The 17,414-nt window shown below is 33.0% G+C and overlaps 2 protein-coding genes across 2 annotated transcripts in view; both read left to right on the top strand.

The window, feature by feature from the left end:
• The window catches only part of LOC127739393 (5'-nucleotidase domain-containing protein 3-like), a 28,965-nt gene that overhangs the window by 3,914 nt on the left and 7,637 nt on the right, over nt 1–17,414 (top strand). Inside the window, exons 2-10 of the mRNA XM_052251129.1 lie at nt 412–587; nt 885–959; nt 3,157–3,212; nt 4,170–4,260; nt 7,152–7,220; nt 9,107–9,163; nt 9,535–9,595; nt 10,655–10,757; nt 13,551–13,652. Coding sequence (XP_052107089.1) covers nt 412–587; nt 885–959; nt 3,157–3,212; nt 4,170–4,260; nt 7,152–7,220; nt 9,107–9,163; nt 9,535–9,595; nt 10,655–10,757; nt 13,551–13,652 — 790 coding nt within the window. The remainder of the gene's footprint in view (nt 1–411; nt 588–884; nt 960–3,156; nt 3,213–4,169; nt 4,261–7,151; nt 7,221–9,106; nt 9,164–9,534; nt 9,596–10,654; nt 10,758–13,550; nt 13,653–17,414) is intronic.
• LOC127739406 (uncharacterized) lies at nt 15,070–17,240 on the top strand. Its single transcript, XM_052251166.1, has 2 exons — nt 15,070–15,665; nt 16,254–17,240. The coding sequence occupies exons 1-2, from the start codon at nt 15,581–15,583 to the stop codon at nt 16,766–16,768; spliced, it is 600 nt and encodes a 199-aa protein (XP_052107126.1). The 5' UTR covers nt 15,070–15,580; the 3' UTR covers nt 16,769–17,240.

The raw sequence follows: 17,414 nt of genomic DNA, 5'->3' as shown, positions 1-17,414 counted from the left end.
TTCATACTGTTGATCATGTGGTCTTTTTTCATACTGTTGATCATATGGTCTTTTTTCATACTGTTGATCATGTGGTCTTTTTTCATACTGTTGATCATGTGGTCTTTTTTCATACTGTTGATCACATGGTCTTTTTTCATACTATTGATCACATGGTCTTTTTTCATACTATTGATCACATGGTCTTTTTTCATACTATTGATCACATGGTCTTTTTTCATACTATTGATCACATGGTCTTTTTTCATACTGTTGATCACATGGTCTTTTTTCATACTGTTGATCACATGGTCTTTTTTCATACCGTTGATCACATGGTCTTTTTTCATACTGTTGATCACATGGTCTTTTTTCATACTATTGATCACATGGTCTTTTTTCATACTGTTGATCACATGGTCTTTTTTTCAGAAAAAAGTGAGCATGTGACAGTAAACCAACATGCTGTGTTTGCAAACAATGAGACATCATTAAAACATATCAAAGTTTATGGTTTTGACTATGATTACACATTAGCTTCTTACAAACAAGAACTACACAGTTTGATCTTCCGTCTGGGAAAAGATGCATTAGTCCACAAGTATAAGGTAATTAATGCAATATTTTACATTATAAATGGTAATGATTATAATATTATGAAGGTTCACTTTATTTTTATCATAATTGGCAAACAAGTTATTTTTAATTCTCGGCTATTTGATACATTTTTTTTGTAACTGTAACAGAGGTTTATTTTTAGTAAATTTAGGTATAATTAGATTCAGTACCAAACAGAAAACTCCAAAATCATAACTCAATCTATCATAGAAAAAATTATTTTTAATATTTAGATTATATTATGATAGGATTTGATAATAGCAAATTCATTTAATTTAATTTTTCAGTACCCTAAAGATATACTCAAATTTGAGTACAGTACAGAGTTTGCTGTACGTGGTCTCCACTATGACATTCGCAAGGTAATAAATGTGTTATTTTTATGCCCCCGCCATAGCGGAGGGGTTATAAGTTTTGCCTTTGTCCTTCTGTATGTCAGTCCGTACGTATGTCCCAAATTTGGTTTTCGTTCTCTAACTTTAGTTATCCTCAACCAAATGTTATGAAACTTGTATACAATGCTTATTACTACAAAACACAGATCAAGATTGAATTTGGGTGGCGTCACTTTTACCGTTCTCTTACTTTAGTTTGCTTCAACCAAATGTTATGAAACTTATAGACAATGTGTATTACCACAAAACTCAGATCAAGTACAAATTTGGGTAGCGTCACATTTACAGTTCTTGAGTTATGTCCCTTTATAACATAATATGCAAGCGGGGGCATCATCTGTGTCCCATGGACACATTCCCAATTTATTTGTCAATTGTTTTGTACATAAATCAGGTTGTAAGTTTTCTCGTTTTAAGTGTTTTACATTCGTCATTTCTGGGCCTTTTATAGCTTGCTATGCGGCATGGGTTTGTTCATTGTTGAAGGCCGTCCAGTGACCTATACTAGTAATTGCAAACCTCCAAATCATTTGGTCTCTAATGGAGAGTTGTCTCATTGGCATCATACTGAATCTTCTTATTTTTATATTGCAAGAAATATACATAGTACTATAAGGGACAAACAAAAGCACTAGTAAAGATATAAGTAAAGGAGAAGCAGAGGTATTCATCTATGATACAGCAACAAAACAAAAGAATTGAAGGGACAAGAAACTCTTGAATATTTTAAAAGAGTTTAGGGTTCCAAACTGTACATAAAACTATGCAGAATAGTAATATACTTTTGGAAGCCTCATTTACTAAATTATGTGATTTTTACTTGTCTGGAGCATCATAACTGGTGCCACTAGTGGAACAGGAAAAGCTTACACTTGACCACTCTTTGTTTGGGGTTCACATTGCTCAATTTTAAGTTTTCTGAGCAGTTATTTATCTTCTGTTTAATGTCCCTTTCCATTTGTTCATGGTGCTGTCAGTTCTCATCATTGTTTTTGTGGTGCTGTCAGTTCTCATAAATGTTTTTGTGGTGCTGTCAGTTCTCATTGTTTTTGTGGTGCTGTCAGTTCTCATCATTGTTTTTGTGGTGCTGTCAGTTCTCATAAATGTTTTTGTGGTGCTGTCAGTTCTCATTGTTTTTGTGGTGCTGTCAGTTCTCATTGTTTTTGTGGTGCTGTCAGTTCTCATTGTTTTTGTGGTGCTGTCAGTTCTCATTGTTTTTGTGGTGCTGTCAGTTCTCATCAATGTTTTTGTGGTGTGGTCAGTTCTCATCATTGTGTTTGTGGTGCTGTCAGTTCTCATCAATGTTTTTGTGGTGCTGTCAGTTCTCATCAATGTTTTTGTGGTGCTGTCAGTTCTCATCAATGTTTTTGTGGTGCTGTCAGTTCTCATCAATGTTTTTGTAGTGCTGTCAGTTCTCATCAATGTTTTTGTGGTGCTGTCAGTTCTCATCAATGTTTTTGTGGTGCTGTCAGTTCTCATCAATGTTTTTGTGGTGCTGTCAGTTCTCATCAATGTTTTTGTGGTGCTGTCAGTTCTCATCATTGTTTTTGATTGCCCCCCTTGGTATCTTCTTACTATTTTAGATAAGTATGTTTATACCAGGCACTCTATTTTGATTGATTGATTGATTATTTGATGTTTAATGGCAATTTTTAATTTGTGGAGGAAGCCAACGTGCCCAGAGAGAACCATGACCTTCGGCAGGAAAACTGGCAATCCTAGTCAATTAAGATTGGAGTTTAAAGAACATACCATGTTCATTGTTCAAACTCACAATCTCAGTGTTGACAGGCTAATAATAGAGTAGATAAACTGCTTAGACCATCCTGCCACTGAGGCCCCATCACCATTTTGAGTGTAAGACGACTCAATTCTACACAATTTATTGATGACCTCTTCATAATTTGATTTTTATAGAATTTATAGTAGGTCTAGACAATGATCAAAGATTGGTGCTAATATGAACATAAGGGTATTTTTATAAAATGCACGTTTCCTTGGATTATTATTGATGACCATCAAACAAGATTCAGACCTTCAGACAAATTTCAGAATGAAAAATAATCAAGATGTCAGCCAGTTGTCATTAGTCTCATGTTAATACATAATGTTCTTTTTTACAATCAGGCATTCTCTTTTGAAATCAGTCTCTAATATATTTCAGGGTCTACTGATGAAATTGGATTCATTTCATAACATACAACTTGGAACAGTTTACAGGTAAATTTTGATAAAGAGAATTCAGTTAGTGCTATCTATAGTTATAAATCACTCTGTGGAGAGACAGTATGAATATGTTTTTGTCAATGTTTCATTTCAAAATCATAAAAAATCCTGGTTACTATATATGAATTGTGGAGGCAAGTTCGGTCCAGTTAGGATGACCTGTGGAGACAAGTTCAGTCCAGTTAGGATGACCTGTGGAGACCAGTTCAGTCCAGTTAGGATGAGCTGTGGAGACCAGTTCAGTCCAGTTAGGATGACCTGTGGAGACAAGTTCAGTCCAGTTAGGATGAGCTGTGGAGATAAGTTCAGTCCAGTTAGGATGACCTGTGGAGATAAGTTCAGTCCAGTTAGGATGACCTGTGGAGATAAGTTCAGTCCAGTAAGGATGACCCGTGGAGACAAGTTCAGTCCAGATAGGATGACATGTGGAGACAAGTTCAGTCCAGTTAGGATGACCTGTGGCGACAAGTTCAGTCGAGTTAGGATGAGCTGTGGAGATAAGTTCAGTCCAGTTAGGATGACCTGTGGAGATAAGTTCAGTCCAGTTAGGATGACCTGTGGAGACAAGTTCAGTCCAGTTAGGATGACCTGTGGAGACAAGTTCAGTCCAGTTTGGATTAATTGTGGACTAAGGAGACAAATTCAGTCCAGTTATAACTCTGTATCAATTCACTACTTGAAGGTTTAATGAAGCCCTAATAAAAGTAGATTACGTATTCAAATAAGAAAAAAGTACATCCATTAGAGTATTATTGTATCAGTGAGAAGGCTCCAAAATGATATTTTTTTTTACAAGTCAACCATAATGAAATGAAATAATGATGTCTCATGTACATCCCTCTGTATATATATCCTTTACTTTCTGGTGCAGCTCAATAAAAAAAAGTAAGTTATATTTTCCAGTGTGTAGTCACATCCATGTTAATTATTATAACTGATATATATTTATAGAGGAATGCAGAAAGTCTCCGATCAGGAAGTAATAAACCTATATGATGGAACCCATGTGGCACTAGAATCTATGAACACATTCTATGGATTGGTAAGATCTTAAACAAGACGAGTAAAAGTGAGAAGCTCAGAGGAATAAAAATAAGAATAAGAATATTTATTAAATGCAATTAAAGGGCCTGTTTTCGAGCATATACATATATATATATAGTATTAATTATACAGTAATTTTTAAGATATATTACATTAAAAATAAATGATTAAATAACTATACTCCATAGCAGATGGTGTTTGAAAATAAATAAATAGGATATTAACCCTCTCTAATACATAAAAATAAATAAACTACTGTAACAGCACTACTACATGTATATTTAGTTAGTTACCGGAATGCAAATTTTTTCTTATTTCAAAACAAGTACTTATAAATCTTGACACTGACATATTAACATTTTCAGACTCACATGACATTAACCAAATAAATTGTTCATACTTTGAAATATAAGGGAAGTTTTTACATTGAATGCATGCTTCATTAAGAATAAAATTCCGTTCCTTTTCATATGCAGTGCATTCCATTAGAAAATGAAACTCGTCTTCAACCTGCATATTTTTACACTGCCCACAAAATCTTTTATCTTTATCGATTTTTTTATATCTACCTTTCTCAATAGCTAACTGATGAGCACTGATTCTAAATTGAGTTAAGCTTTTTCGATACTGAAATTTATTAACTTGACATAAATATGCTTCCCTTTTGAAGATGTTTTTAAATTTAAAATAAGTATGCAATTTTCCTTTTTTAACATTTTGCATTTTTCCAGTAAATCCTATATCTACTAATCAAAATATTTTTAACCTTTTCAATGTCAAAACTTTCCATATCAACATCAATACATCTTAAAATATATACAATATTAGAATACCAAGATGACTTATTACATTTGTGAGTGTCAATACTTGTGAATGGGGCTTGTTTTAACAAATGATCCTTTTCTAAACCATTAATTCTTTGTAAAAATTTAAGAATAGAACAAATGATTTCAATATGCAATGGAGTACGACCTAACTCTCCCATAACAGCTAAATTATATGACTTTTTATTTACCCCGAGAATGTATTTGTAGAACTTTAAACTTAAGTTCTCGCAATCAAACTTACTAAATTTTTTCTCAATTTCAAAGGGGCTGCTTGTTTGACATTTTGAAAAATTAAAAGTACAAGTTCCCCAAATTTCTGAGCCATATGTTAAAATTGGCTTTATTGTATGGTCAAAGATATGTAAACAACTATCAATTTTTGGGATGTTTTCACCGAAAGTACTTTCAGAGGAGATTGAGTTGTGCTTTGACAGATAATTATCTCAAAATAATATTTCAAAAGAAATAGAAGAAAGGGTAGTTAATGTCAAAAAGAACAATATTTTGGAATACCATTTTGTGCAAAGAGATCATTTACATTTGAAACTAAGGTTTCAACTCCCTCAAGCAAAGTTGACCTTAGATGGATTTGGCTATTTTATAGGTCCTTTTTGGTCGTATAGCTCTTCAACTGTTTCGGTTCTTATACATTCTTGGCTTTCAAATATTCGGCTTTGAGCATTCCTGATGAAGGTAAATCCAGAAAGGCGCTTCGGACGCATGAAATTTACAACATGTTGTTTTCATTTTTTACAGTTTTATACAAAGCAAATGAATAATTATGAAATTTATATGCACCAATTAAATGCTGAAGTGTTTTATTGAAATCACAATAACAATGAGGTATGTGAGCTGAGTACTCAATTCAAGTAATTTGATTTCACTTTGCCTTATAGATAGATATATAGATAACATATTATTTCCAATAGAGGACCCATGTTAAGCAAAATCAGTACAGCAATAAGCACATTAAATATTTATAATATACATATAGAATACAAAAGAAAACAGCTCAGATATGGAATATAAAAATAGTTAATAAAATAACCATATACCACCATAATGTTGAGTGTGTGTTGACCATCCAGGAGAGCAGCTTTATATTTTTTTTGCTGATGCACATGGACAAGTACTCTAGATTAAAGAGTTGCCAAAGGCAGGTTCTCAAAGGACATTCTAATGGTTATTGTTAAAATTTGGTGCATAATTTATTTGGATTTGGGGAAAAAAATGATACTGATGCAGCATATAGCACAACGTGTCCCAACACCTAAAAGAAAAAAATTATAAAAACAAATTAAAAGACAATGGGATTCATTATGAGGATTTTTCATTATTTTTTATGAAAGCACATAGTTTAAACAAAATTTCTTTGTTTTATTGAATTTAAGGGGGATTATTGAAGTACCACAAGCACCCATATCTGCTTGAATCTGCATATCTTAAGTCATTTCTTAGAAAACAATAACATTGTACATTTAATCTGGTTTAAAGTAGTATCTTTGAGAGGTTGACTATGTGCCATGGGGGACGGTCACATGGTCCATATTTTATCTATGAGTGTTTGATGATGCTTTTGAATATCATTAGATATATAAAGTTTTACATCTGAGTTTCATTGTAAAATACAACTGAACTCAGACGTAAAACTTAGTATCTTTGCATTATTTTTCAATTCCTTCATCAATTCATTCAGTTCGCAAGGCAACGATATAACACCTTAACAGTTGTCTTGCAAAAGGCTCCTAAAAATAACAAAAAGGTATACCGGTAGATGCTGGGAAATTTAATTCATAAAAAGCATTAATGCGATCCCTCAAGTCTCCTTGTTGGGTCTTCACTCCTCCCTAAAATTCTGAATTGTGGTGAACTCTGGTATATAAGTTATTGCACTTAAACATGATGACAGGTGAGGGATTCAGGCTATCAGGAGCCTCTTGTTTTCATTGATATCTGTTTCTATTTGATTATATAAGGTTAACCAAGCCAATTTGGGGACAAGGTGATCTTTGTTATTGTAGATTACCTACTTTGTGTATTATAAAGAAAATTTACTTTACAGGGTCCAATGTACCAGCTAGTTGACCTGTTTGCACCCCCTGAAATGACATTATTAACCGAAGTTATTGAGGTAATGATTTTTGCTACAAAACTTGGACAGAAAATGTTCCTGTTTTGTGTTTGAAAAATATTATTTGTAATGTAATTAAAACTCTAAAAATTAGACTTACTTTAAGGAGAAGGTACATTTTTATACGCCCGTCAATTTTTGACGGGACGTATTATGGTATACAAATGTCCGGTGTCCGTCCGTCTGTCTGTCCGGCGTAAACATGTCGCACCGTAACTTGAGAATGACTTATCCAAATTTCATGAAACTTAACATAGTTGTTTCTTATGATGGTCAAACGATCTGTATACTTTTTGGTGAAAATAAGATTAAAACTTTTTGAGTTACAGGACTTAGTAACTAAAACAGGTGTGTGTTTTTTTTCACATGTCGCGCCGTATCTCAAAAACAATTTATGATTATTGCTTAAAACTTTACACACTTCTTAGTTATATTAATCTTAAGATCTGTATACTTTTTGGTGATGATTCAAAATTTTATTTTAGAGATATTGAGTATTTTGTTAAAAAAGGGGGAGGGTTTTTTCACATGTCGCGCCGTATCTCAAAAACAGTTTATGATTATTGCTTAAAACTTTACACACTTCTTAGTTATATTAACCTTAAGATCTGTATACTTTTTGGTGATGATTCAAAATTTTATTTTTGAGTTATTGAGTATTTTGTAAAAAAAGGGGAGGGGTTTTTTACATGTCGCGCCGTATCTCAAAAACGATTTATGATTATTGCTTAAAATTTTACTCACTTCTTAGTTATATTAATCTAAAGATCTGTATACTTTTTGGTTTTGATTCAAAATTTTATTTTAGAGATATTGAGTTTTTTGTAAAAAGAAAAGGGGTTTTCGCATGTCACGCCGTATGTCAGAAACTATTTATGCTTATTGCATAAAAATTCACACACAAGACGACAGGCGTATCATGCGCTCATGGCGTAGCTGTTTATTGTACATTTGTACATGTAATAGTTTGGCAGTGTAAATTCATAAAAAAAAAAAATTGTATGATCTCACTATTGATCACATTATTATACTCCAGCTCAAAGAGTGAGAGCAACATATCATTATACACCACTCTAGGAGTTGAGGCTATATTGCAAGCATCATGTCCATCTCTTTGTTTGTCCATCTGCCTGCCATGCAGATAATCCAACAAATATTTTCATCGCACTTAGGTACTACTGAACAGAATGTCTTCATATTTGGTCAGCTGCTTTTAAAGCTTACTTTGCCATAGGGGATTTTCTTGTTGTTGAAGGCTGTACTTTACTCTATAGTTGCTGAAACCATGTCATTTGGTCTCTAGTTTATAAATGTTTCATTGACAATTATACCCTAATATTTTGGTCAAACATTTCTTCAATTCTACTGAACAGAAGGACTTCATATTTGGTGAACAGCTGGACATTGATGACTTGTAATGTTTCAGTGCTTTTCTGATCTGTCAGACACCTACTTCCTGTTATCTGATACTTTAATTACAATTTGGGGTATGCTTAGCACAACAACACATAAACTTCTTGTTGTTATATACCTTGTCTTTTAGTTAAACCAACAAATATTTCCATCACATATTTCTCAGGTACTACTTAACAAAATGACTTCATATTTGACCAGCAGCTTGACATTGGTGAATTGTAACATATAGTACTTTAAGGATCTGATAGACATTTCCCTACATGATTTCTGAGAGAATTTGTGACAGCTTTTGAAAAAGAACAATACTGTATTGAGTATAAAATTTATAACAGATTAGCAGAAATTTATAATAATGTTAACGATACCAGCTACCGATAAGTGGTTACCGGTAACTGAAAAGCTTTGTCTTCATTAGACAAAAACATCACAGCTTTACATTTTTCTAACTATTAATATTAATTGAATGTCAGTATTTCAGAGAAAATGGCATTCAGTATGATCCAGAATATGTCTTCTACGATGTAAGGGTGAGTTGTTTTCACTCTTCATTAGTTCCAGCTTGACATCGTCTATCACTGCAAAATAAACAACATACTGTAAAATGTTAAATCATTATATAAATAGGAAATGATTAAGTTGTTATCTCGTTTAAAGGAAGTTAAATAATTGCTTGTGTTGCTTCTAAATAGATTAAAATGATATGTTTGACATATTTCTTATGCCTGTAGGAATAAAATATGAGAAAGAATGTATAGCCCCTATTAGAATTGAAACTTTTTGTTTATATATGTATTGATTATTCAGTATGCTGTTAATTTGTTTAATAAAACTTATAAATGTAAACGTGATATGTTATTTGTTGATTAGGGTGTAATAAATGTAATATGTTATTTGTTAGGGTGCTGTCCAAGGGATTCATTCTAACGGATTGTTACATAACAGTATTATGACCAATATTGGTGAGTATTGATCTTTGAAGTCCTTTATAGTCAACCAAGGTTTGTTTAATATTCATGTTATATTTTGTTTTATACTTTCAAGGCTATATGTTGGAAATTCAATATGGTGTGTCATTCAAATTTAAAGCAGCTATCAGGGATTTACTCATATTTTTGCTAAAATTAGCCATCTACATAAAAGAAAAAATGCATGCTGGCAAGGTCAATATCATCGAAAAGGGGTTGGTTGGTTGTTTGTTCAGAAAGCACTTTACAAAAATACATGAATGATGGGGTTATGTCTCGCCTTTTTAAAGTTTGTGATAAGATCAGTTTAAGAGGAACCGCTGATGTTAAGTCAGTGATATTTGGTATGCAGTGGTATTAGCATTTGCAAGTTTCTTTTCCATGGTGATTATATGACCCCACCCCTCAGCATGGTTCATTAACTTTGAAACTTTTACGTTGTTTACAAATTTAAAGTTTGTGTTCAGGTTATTGTAAAGTCAATGGTGGTATATGGTATGCAGTTTTATAAGTATTGGCATTTCTCATTTCCATTGAGATTATTTAGTTCTGCATCATAAATCATGGTTCATTGACTTTGATTCTTTTGCATAGTTTACATGTTTAAATTTTGCCATTTGGATTCAATATTTGCAATATACTATCAAAATTACAAAAAGGCGAGACATATCTCTGTGTCAACAGTTTATTAACAATATTGAAAATACATACTCAAAGTTGCTTATGGAAATTAAATAAAAAAAAGTAGTTTGATGGCAATGAACAAAATTAATGTTGTATATGTGCCTCTACCATGAGGTACACAGCAATATTCAATGATCAAAGAAATTAATTTCTAGGTCAGTATACTATTAAAAAATGTCACATGTCAATACCTCCTAGATTTCGTTTACTAATTTAACAGTGAAGATTGTTATCTAATAGTCTATTTCCAGATTAGACATTTAAGAAATGACATGTATGTATGAATACTATCAAAGAAGAGGTGATTAATCTTAGATTTTGAAAACCTTATAAAGGAAGACTGGAAATAATGTGCATATATCATTTCAGAAAAATATTTAGAAAAGGGACCTAAGGTGATGTCTATCCTTGAAAATCTGGTGAAGGCTGATAAGAAACTGTTCCTGGTAACTAACAGTGGATTCCCTTTTGTGTAGGTACATAAAGTACTATGAGTATAACTAGTTTGTCTACCATCACTGGAATAATAAATACAATATTGAAACAGCATTTTAGATATGCATTATAATTTGACCTCTGTTTAGGATAAATTGACTACCACACTCTGGTTTAATATTGATTTTGATGTAAGGTAAAACAAAAATTATTATAATAATGAACGCAACATAACCTGTCCATAAGGTTTATGACCCCTTCTGTAGGCCTGTGTATTACGAATGAGATAATATCAAAACAAGATACTGAATATAGAGACATTTCATTTTGTTCTTATGCCAAAGGGTAACCTTATTCTGAGAAAATATTCTTACCCGGGGGTATTGTTTCATTGTATTTAAGGGATAATGGGGATTTTGTGGCAAATCGGCAAAATTTTTACAGAAAATCCACAGACTTTATTACAGAGATTTTAATTACAACATTTTAAACATAGATAACTCACTTGTTTGTCCATGTTATGCTTTCATTTATTGTCTCGCCTTGACGGAGTCAAAAAGCAAGACATAGGTATGCTGTTTTTGTCTCGCCTTGACAGAGTCAAAAAGCAGGACATAGGTATGCTGTTTCCGGTGTCGTCCGCGGTGGTGGCGCCGTCAACAATGTATAAGTTTGTGATTAGGTCTAGTTTAAGGTGCACCACTAGTGGTTGGTCAATGATATTTGGTATGCAGTTATATTAGCACTGGCACATCTCATTTCCATGAAGATTATTTGGCCCTGCTCCCTCAGTCATGATCTAACTGAAACTTTTGCTTAGTTTACATGTATTAGTTTGTGATTAGGTCAGTTTATGGGGAACCACTAGTGGTAAGTCAATAATATTTTGTATGCAGTTGTATAAGCATTGGCATATCTCATTTCCATGGAGAATATTTGGTCCCAATCCCGCAGTCATGGTCTATTGACTTTGAAACTTTTGCTTAGTTTACATATATTAGTTTGTGATTAGGTCAGTTCAAGAGGAACCATTAGTGGTAGGCAAATGTTAATTGGTATGCAATTGTATAAGCATTAGCACATCTCATTTCCATGGAGAATATTTGGTCCAGCCCCCTCAAGTCATGGTCTATTGACTTTGAAACCTTTGCTTAGTTTACATGTCTTAGTTTGTGATTAGATCATTTTAAGATGAACTGCTAATGGTAAGTCAATGATATTTGGTATGCAAATTTATTGGCATTTGCAAGACTTGTTTCCATGGAGATTACATAGCCCCACCCCCTCATCATGGTTCATTGACTGAAACTTTTACATAGTTTACAAGTCAATGTTTGTGTTTAGGTTTGTTGAAAGGGAACAACTTATGATAATTCTATGGTATTTGGTATGCAGTTGTATTAGCATTGGCACATCTCATTTCCATGGAGATTCTTTTGCCATGTACCATCAGTCATGGTTCATTGACTTTAAATATTTGCATCACTTACATGTTAAAGTATTGCTATTTAGAAGACCAGGATGCTTCATACCTTGTATACAGATGCGTTATGTTACAACATTTCTGTCTGTCCATTGTCTTGGACTTCATTTTTGTGGTCAGCAACTTCTTAAAAAAATTTGTGTCATGTGAATATCTCACTTATTATGAAATAAAAGGATAATTATATTTTGTATATGGGATCCTTCCAAGGTCTACATATCCGTCAGACATGGTTCACCTGACCTCAACCTCAATTCATTGATCAGTGATCAAGGTTCAATTTTCTTAGTCAAGTCTGTATCTCAGATACTTTTAAGCAGTAAGTCAACTATATTGGTTTTTGGAATGACTGTAAGATTTGCATGTCTGTCTGGCAGGTTTCATCTGACCGTGACCTCATTTTTCATGGTTCATTGGTCAATATTAAGTTTTTGTGTCTTGGTCCATTTCTTAGATATTGTGCGCAATAGGCCAACTATATTTGGTTTGTGGAATGATTGTATGGTGTACATGTCTGCCTGGCGGGTTTATCTGACCTTGAACCAATTATCTTGGTTCAAAAGTTAGTGTTATGTTTTCATGGTTAAGTCTATTTCTTAGATACTATAAGCAATAGGTCAACTATATGTGGTGTATGGAATGATTGCAATGACGCAGATGAGACATTTCAGAGTGTGCACTCTTGTTTAATTGGTCAGTTATGTCAGTAGTAGATTAATTCCCACTCAATATTCAGCATATTCTAATATAATACAGCTTTAAGAAAAAAGATCATTTCTCAACCCTTAAACATTTAAAATACAAAATATATATACATGTACATTTATATAGTATTGCATATACAAATCTTTTCTCCTTGTTACAAAAAGTCTGTTTTGTTTGTAACAGTGCTATTGTATTTTGTACAGAGATGCTGGTATGACTTACATGTTGGGAAGTGACTAGAGGGATCTGTTTTTGTTTTGTTTGTAACAGTGCTATTGCATTTTGTACAGAGATGCTGGTATGACTTACATGTTGGGAAGTGACTGGAGGGATCTGTTTTTTGTTTTGTTTGTAACAGTGCTATTGTATTTTGTACAGAGATGCTGGTATGACTTACATGTTGGGAAGTGACTAGAGGGATCTGTTTTTGCTTTGTTTGTAACAGTGCTATTGTATTTTTGTACAGAGATGCTGGTATGACTTACATGTTGGGAAGTGACTGGAGGGATCTGTTTTTGTTTTGTTTGTAACAGTGCTATTGTATTTTTGTACAGAGATGCTGGTATGACTTACATGTTGGGAAGTGACTAGAGGGATCTGTTTTTGTTTTGTTTGTAACAGTGCTATTGTATTTTTGTACAGAGATGCTGGTATGACTTACATGTTGGGAAGTGACTGGAGGGATCTGTTTGAAGTTATTATCTGCAATGCAAGGAAACCAAAATTCTTCAATGAAGCTTCAAGGTAACTTAAATCTATATTAGTGTTTAGATTCACCATCACTGATAAATAATTTTTGAAATGTGCATATGGTGCATAAAATAAGATTTTGCATGTAATATTGAATTACTGCTATTTGGTTGATTTGACACTAGTGGACTGCAAGATCCCGAAGGTAACACTTTGTCTGTAACAACTGTTATTTTACCAGCATAATAGTTTTGTCCACTGCCGCAAAATGTTGCAGGTACATAGAAATACAATGTGTTTGTCCTTCTGTCCTGTCTTGAAAACACTCTTACCAGATTTTTATGAATATTATATCAATGGTTTATATTGGCTTTGTCTGGGACAAGTTTGTACATTAATGCTGATCAGCTTTTTTTTAATGGAGTAATGCCCCATGGAAATATAATTTATATGGAAAATTATATTGTAAGCCCTCTAAGCCTACATTTCTTGTAAGTTTTTATTTAAGCCTACATTTCTTGTAAGTTTTTATTAAATGTATATTAGAGGGTAGTATCAGTATTATGTCTTGGCCATTTTTTTAAAATCAGTGCTAATCAACTAATTTTACAGGAATCTTGTCCCTTTGAAATATTATTTATATTGAAAATTGCATTGTCAGCACTCTCAAGTCTACATTTCTTGTTGGATTTTTACGAAATTTATTTCGTAGATTCACATTAGCAAGGTTTTGGACTAGTTGGATGATCAGCGCTGATCAAATATGTTTGCAGTAGATATGCCCCTTGGTAATAGAAATTTTAGGGAAAATTGCATGGTAAGCAATCTCACATCTACATTTCTTGAAGGATATTTCTGAAAAATTTTAAAAAGCAAAACAAATTATTGGAGTTATTGCCCTTGGACATAAGAAAGTTTGGCCTGGGGAGATTGGAATGCTGCTACTTATAATGATTCTTAGAAATTTTTATTTTATAAAGATGAATTGAACCACTGTTTCACATTTACATTGATTCAGATCAACATTTTTGTTTAGACATTTTCTGGCATACTTTTCTTTTTGGGTTATGCTAAAATCTGAATACTAAATGGAAGAACTAAAAATTAGGTAGATTTGACATTTTTGCATTTTTCCCATAAATGTTAAGAGGTTTGAAGTCCGAAGTATGTAAAACAATCTTCAGAAATCAAAATATATGATTACTTTTATCCACGACAAGCTGAGATCTTGTAAACATATGAAGGATCTATTTTGGTAATTTGATAATACTTTTGTAAATTTTTAAAGGCAGTGCTTTAATGCCTTTCTAGTTGCCGGGTTAATCCTTCCTTCCGCGATATCCAACTTATCTACGTGGGGGGTCATTAGGCTCCAAGTAGATCCGGAAATGTTGAATTCTCTCCTCTTCTTATTGCGATATAAAATGTTTTTTGTTTGATTTCATTTACATTGGGAAATAGAGAAACGATCATTGTGTTTTGTTAGTTTTAAAAACTTTTGATATATTAGTATTTTGCATTATAAGCAGTCAACCGATTGACAAACTAGAATTATTTGAATTCCGTGTGGAAAGAGCTCGGGTTAATTTCGAGTGTTATCTGCAATCAAGATGTTTATAAATCATTTCAGTCGTTGATATAATAATTAAATGTCGACTGAACATGAATTATATTATACAATTTAAAGAGCATTTCTGTTTATGCACGTGAACCCGTCTAACGTTATTGTAATTTCGCAGTTATATAAAGTAGCAAATTATCGTTCCTGAATAGGTGGCGCCGTGGTAGCGGATCCTGTTCCTCTACTTCCGGTTTCTGCACTGTGCAACTATTTCAGTTATATTTTTAATTAACGATGCCAAGTACTTGTTGTTGTGTACCTGGATGTCATTTAAGAGGAGGACATGCATTTCCAAATGACTTAAAAAGAAGGAAAAGTTGAATCAACGCCATGGCCCATACGCAGATTGGACGAGAACACGATGATATTGTGGAGTCCATCTCAATCAGCTGTTGTTTGCAAGGCACGTTCTACTGAAAAAGACTACGTGCAGGAAACTATTCATGGTAAAACTCTATTTTCTTTGTGAAATATATAGTTATATATGTAATCGCCATGCGAATAAACCAAAGTCTGTTTACAACCGCAATTATCGTTTTAGAATAAACATGATAAAAGGGGGTGGGTAATTCAAGACGTCATAATTTTTTGGATTACGATTCAGTGTGATCTGTTTGAGATTTTTTGGTGATTGCTACAATTATAATGATTTCTTACAAGAGGTATATCATACTGAGAATTATTTTAGCAGTAATTATGCTAATGTAGTAATGACAGGAATGCATAAGCTATGCACCCTATGCCTCATAGACTTTCTTGAAAAATATCAATGACAATGTTAACAGGAACAAAACAATGACATGCTCTCATCTATATTATAGTTATTTAGGTACAAACAATGTACGTTTGTTGCATAAGTCTCTCATTGTTTGTCCTTTGGATTTACATAACATACATTGAATCAGGCAAACATAGTTTTATCCAGATTGTAATGAATAAATCTAGTTAATATTTCGCCAGGTAGTACAAAGTATACATTGCTAATGGAAGTTCATTTAATTATAAAAAAACTAATGTTTTATAACCTTTTTCAGGGCGCAAACCCACCATACAGAGACTTAAGTCTACTGCCATTCCCAGCCTATTTTCCTGGACCAAGCAAGAGACTGAATCGTCCGCAAAAAGAAAAATCAGGGCAGTTTCCTGTGAAAACAAAAGAACTAAACTTGATGAATATTGTAGTAGAAATCTAGAGGAAAGTTTTGATTGTAAAGTTGATATTCCTGAAGAAGTCATTCATACTGCAGAAAGGATTTATGACTGTCCACCACCAACTGCCGAGCTAATGTTGAGCTTCACAGATGGAATTACGCAAACACCATCAATGCCTATGTTTTCAGCAGAGAATTTTGAAATGAAGACACGTGACACAGCCATGCATTTTTATACCGGTTTAGAGTTGTATACTAAATTTTTATTTGTTTTGACCACACTTGGTCCAGCAGCACATTGTTTGAGATACATATATTTTCAAATTGATAGGGTGTCAGTTGAAAATCAGTTTTTTTATGACTTTGATGAAATTGAGGCATCATACAACCAACTTTGAACTGTCTAGATTCTAGATTGAATCTAGTGTTAAGAATATTGTGTATACATGGATTTTTTTTATGTCTAAACAGTGGTGTGAGGCTAACACTTGGCCATCTAGTGGTTAAGTCAGGTATTTTTCACCATCCAACTTCAAATTAAAGTTTCCTACGACTTGGATTATAATTGACAGCACAGAATATCCCGTGATAAAACCTAAAGCTCCTAGAGCTCAGGCAACCTTTTCATCAAATAAAAACAGAAACACTGAAAATTCTTGAATGTTCGACACCTGGTGGTTTAGTCAACTATGTCTCTATGTCACATAGAGCGAATTATTGGACTTGGCAAAACATACAAAATTCTAATAAATCCTATGAATGGAACTGAAACAAAACTTTCATCTGAAATAACATTTAGTTGTTTTATGTTGTGTAATTTTAGAACTTGTATTGTGCCAAAGGATGCATAAATAAAAGTGACGCAATGAATTTTGTTCTGATATATATATATTTACAATTACATGCACATGTAAATTGTAATGCATATAAAAATAAGGAGATGTGGTATGATATTCAGTGAGTTTATCAAACTGAAGTGCATAAGAAATGGGTTAAAGCAGTTACAGGTGTTACTGTCACCGTACAATCTCCAACAATGAGAAA

The sequence above is a fragment of the Mytilus californianus genome, unplaced genomic scaffold (assembly GCF_021869535.1).
Source record: "Mytilus californianus isolate M0D057914Y unplaced genomic scaffold, xbMytCali1.0.p SCAF_4, whole genome shotgun sequence".
NCBI classification, from domain to species: Eukaryota; Metazoa; Mollusca; class Bivalvia; order Mytilida; family Mytilidae; genus Mytilus; species Mytilus californianus.
The sequence above is the reverse complement of the archived record's forward strand: the minus strand, read 5'-3'. Positions and strand labels throughout refer to the sequence as shown.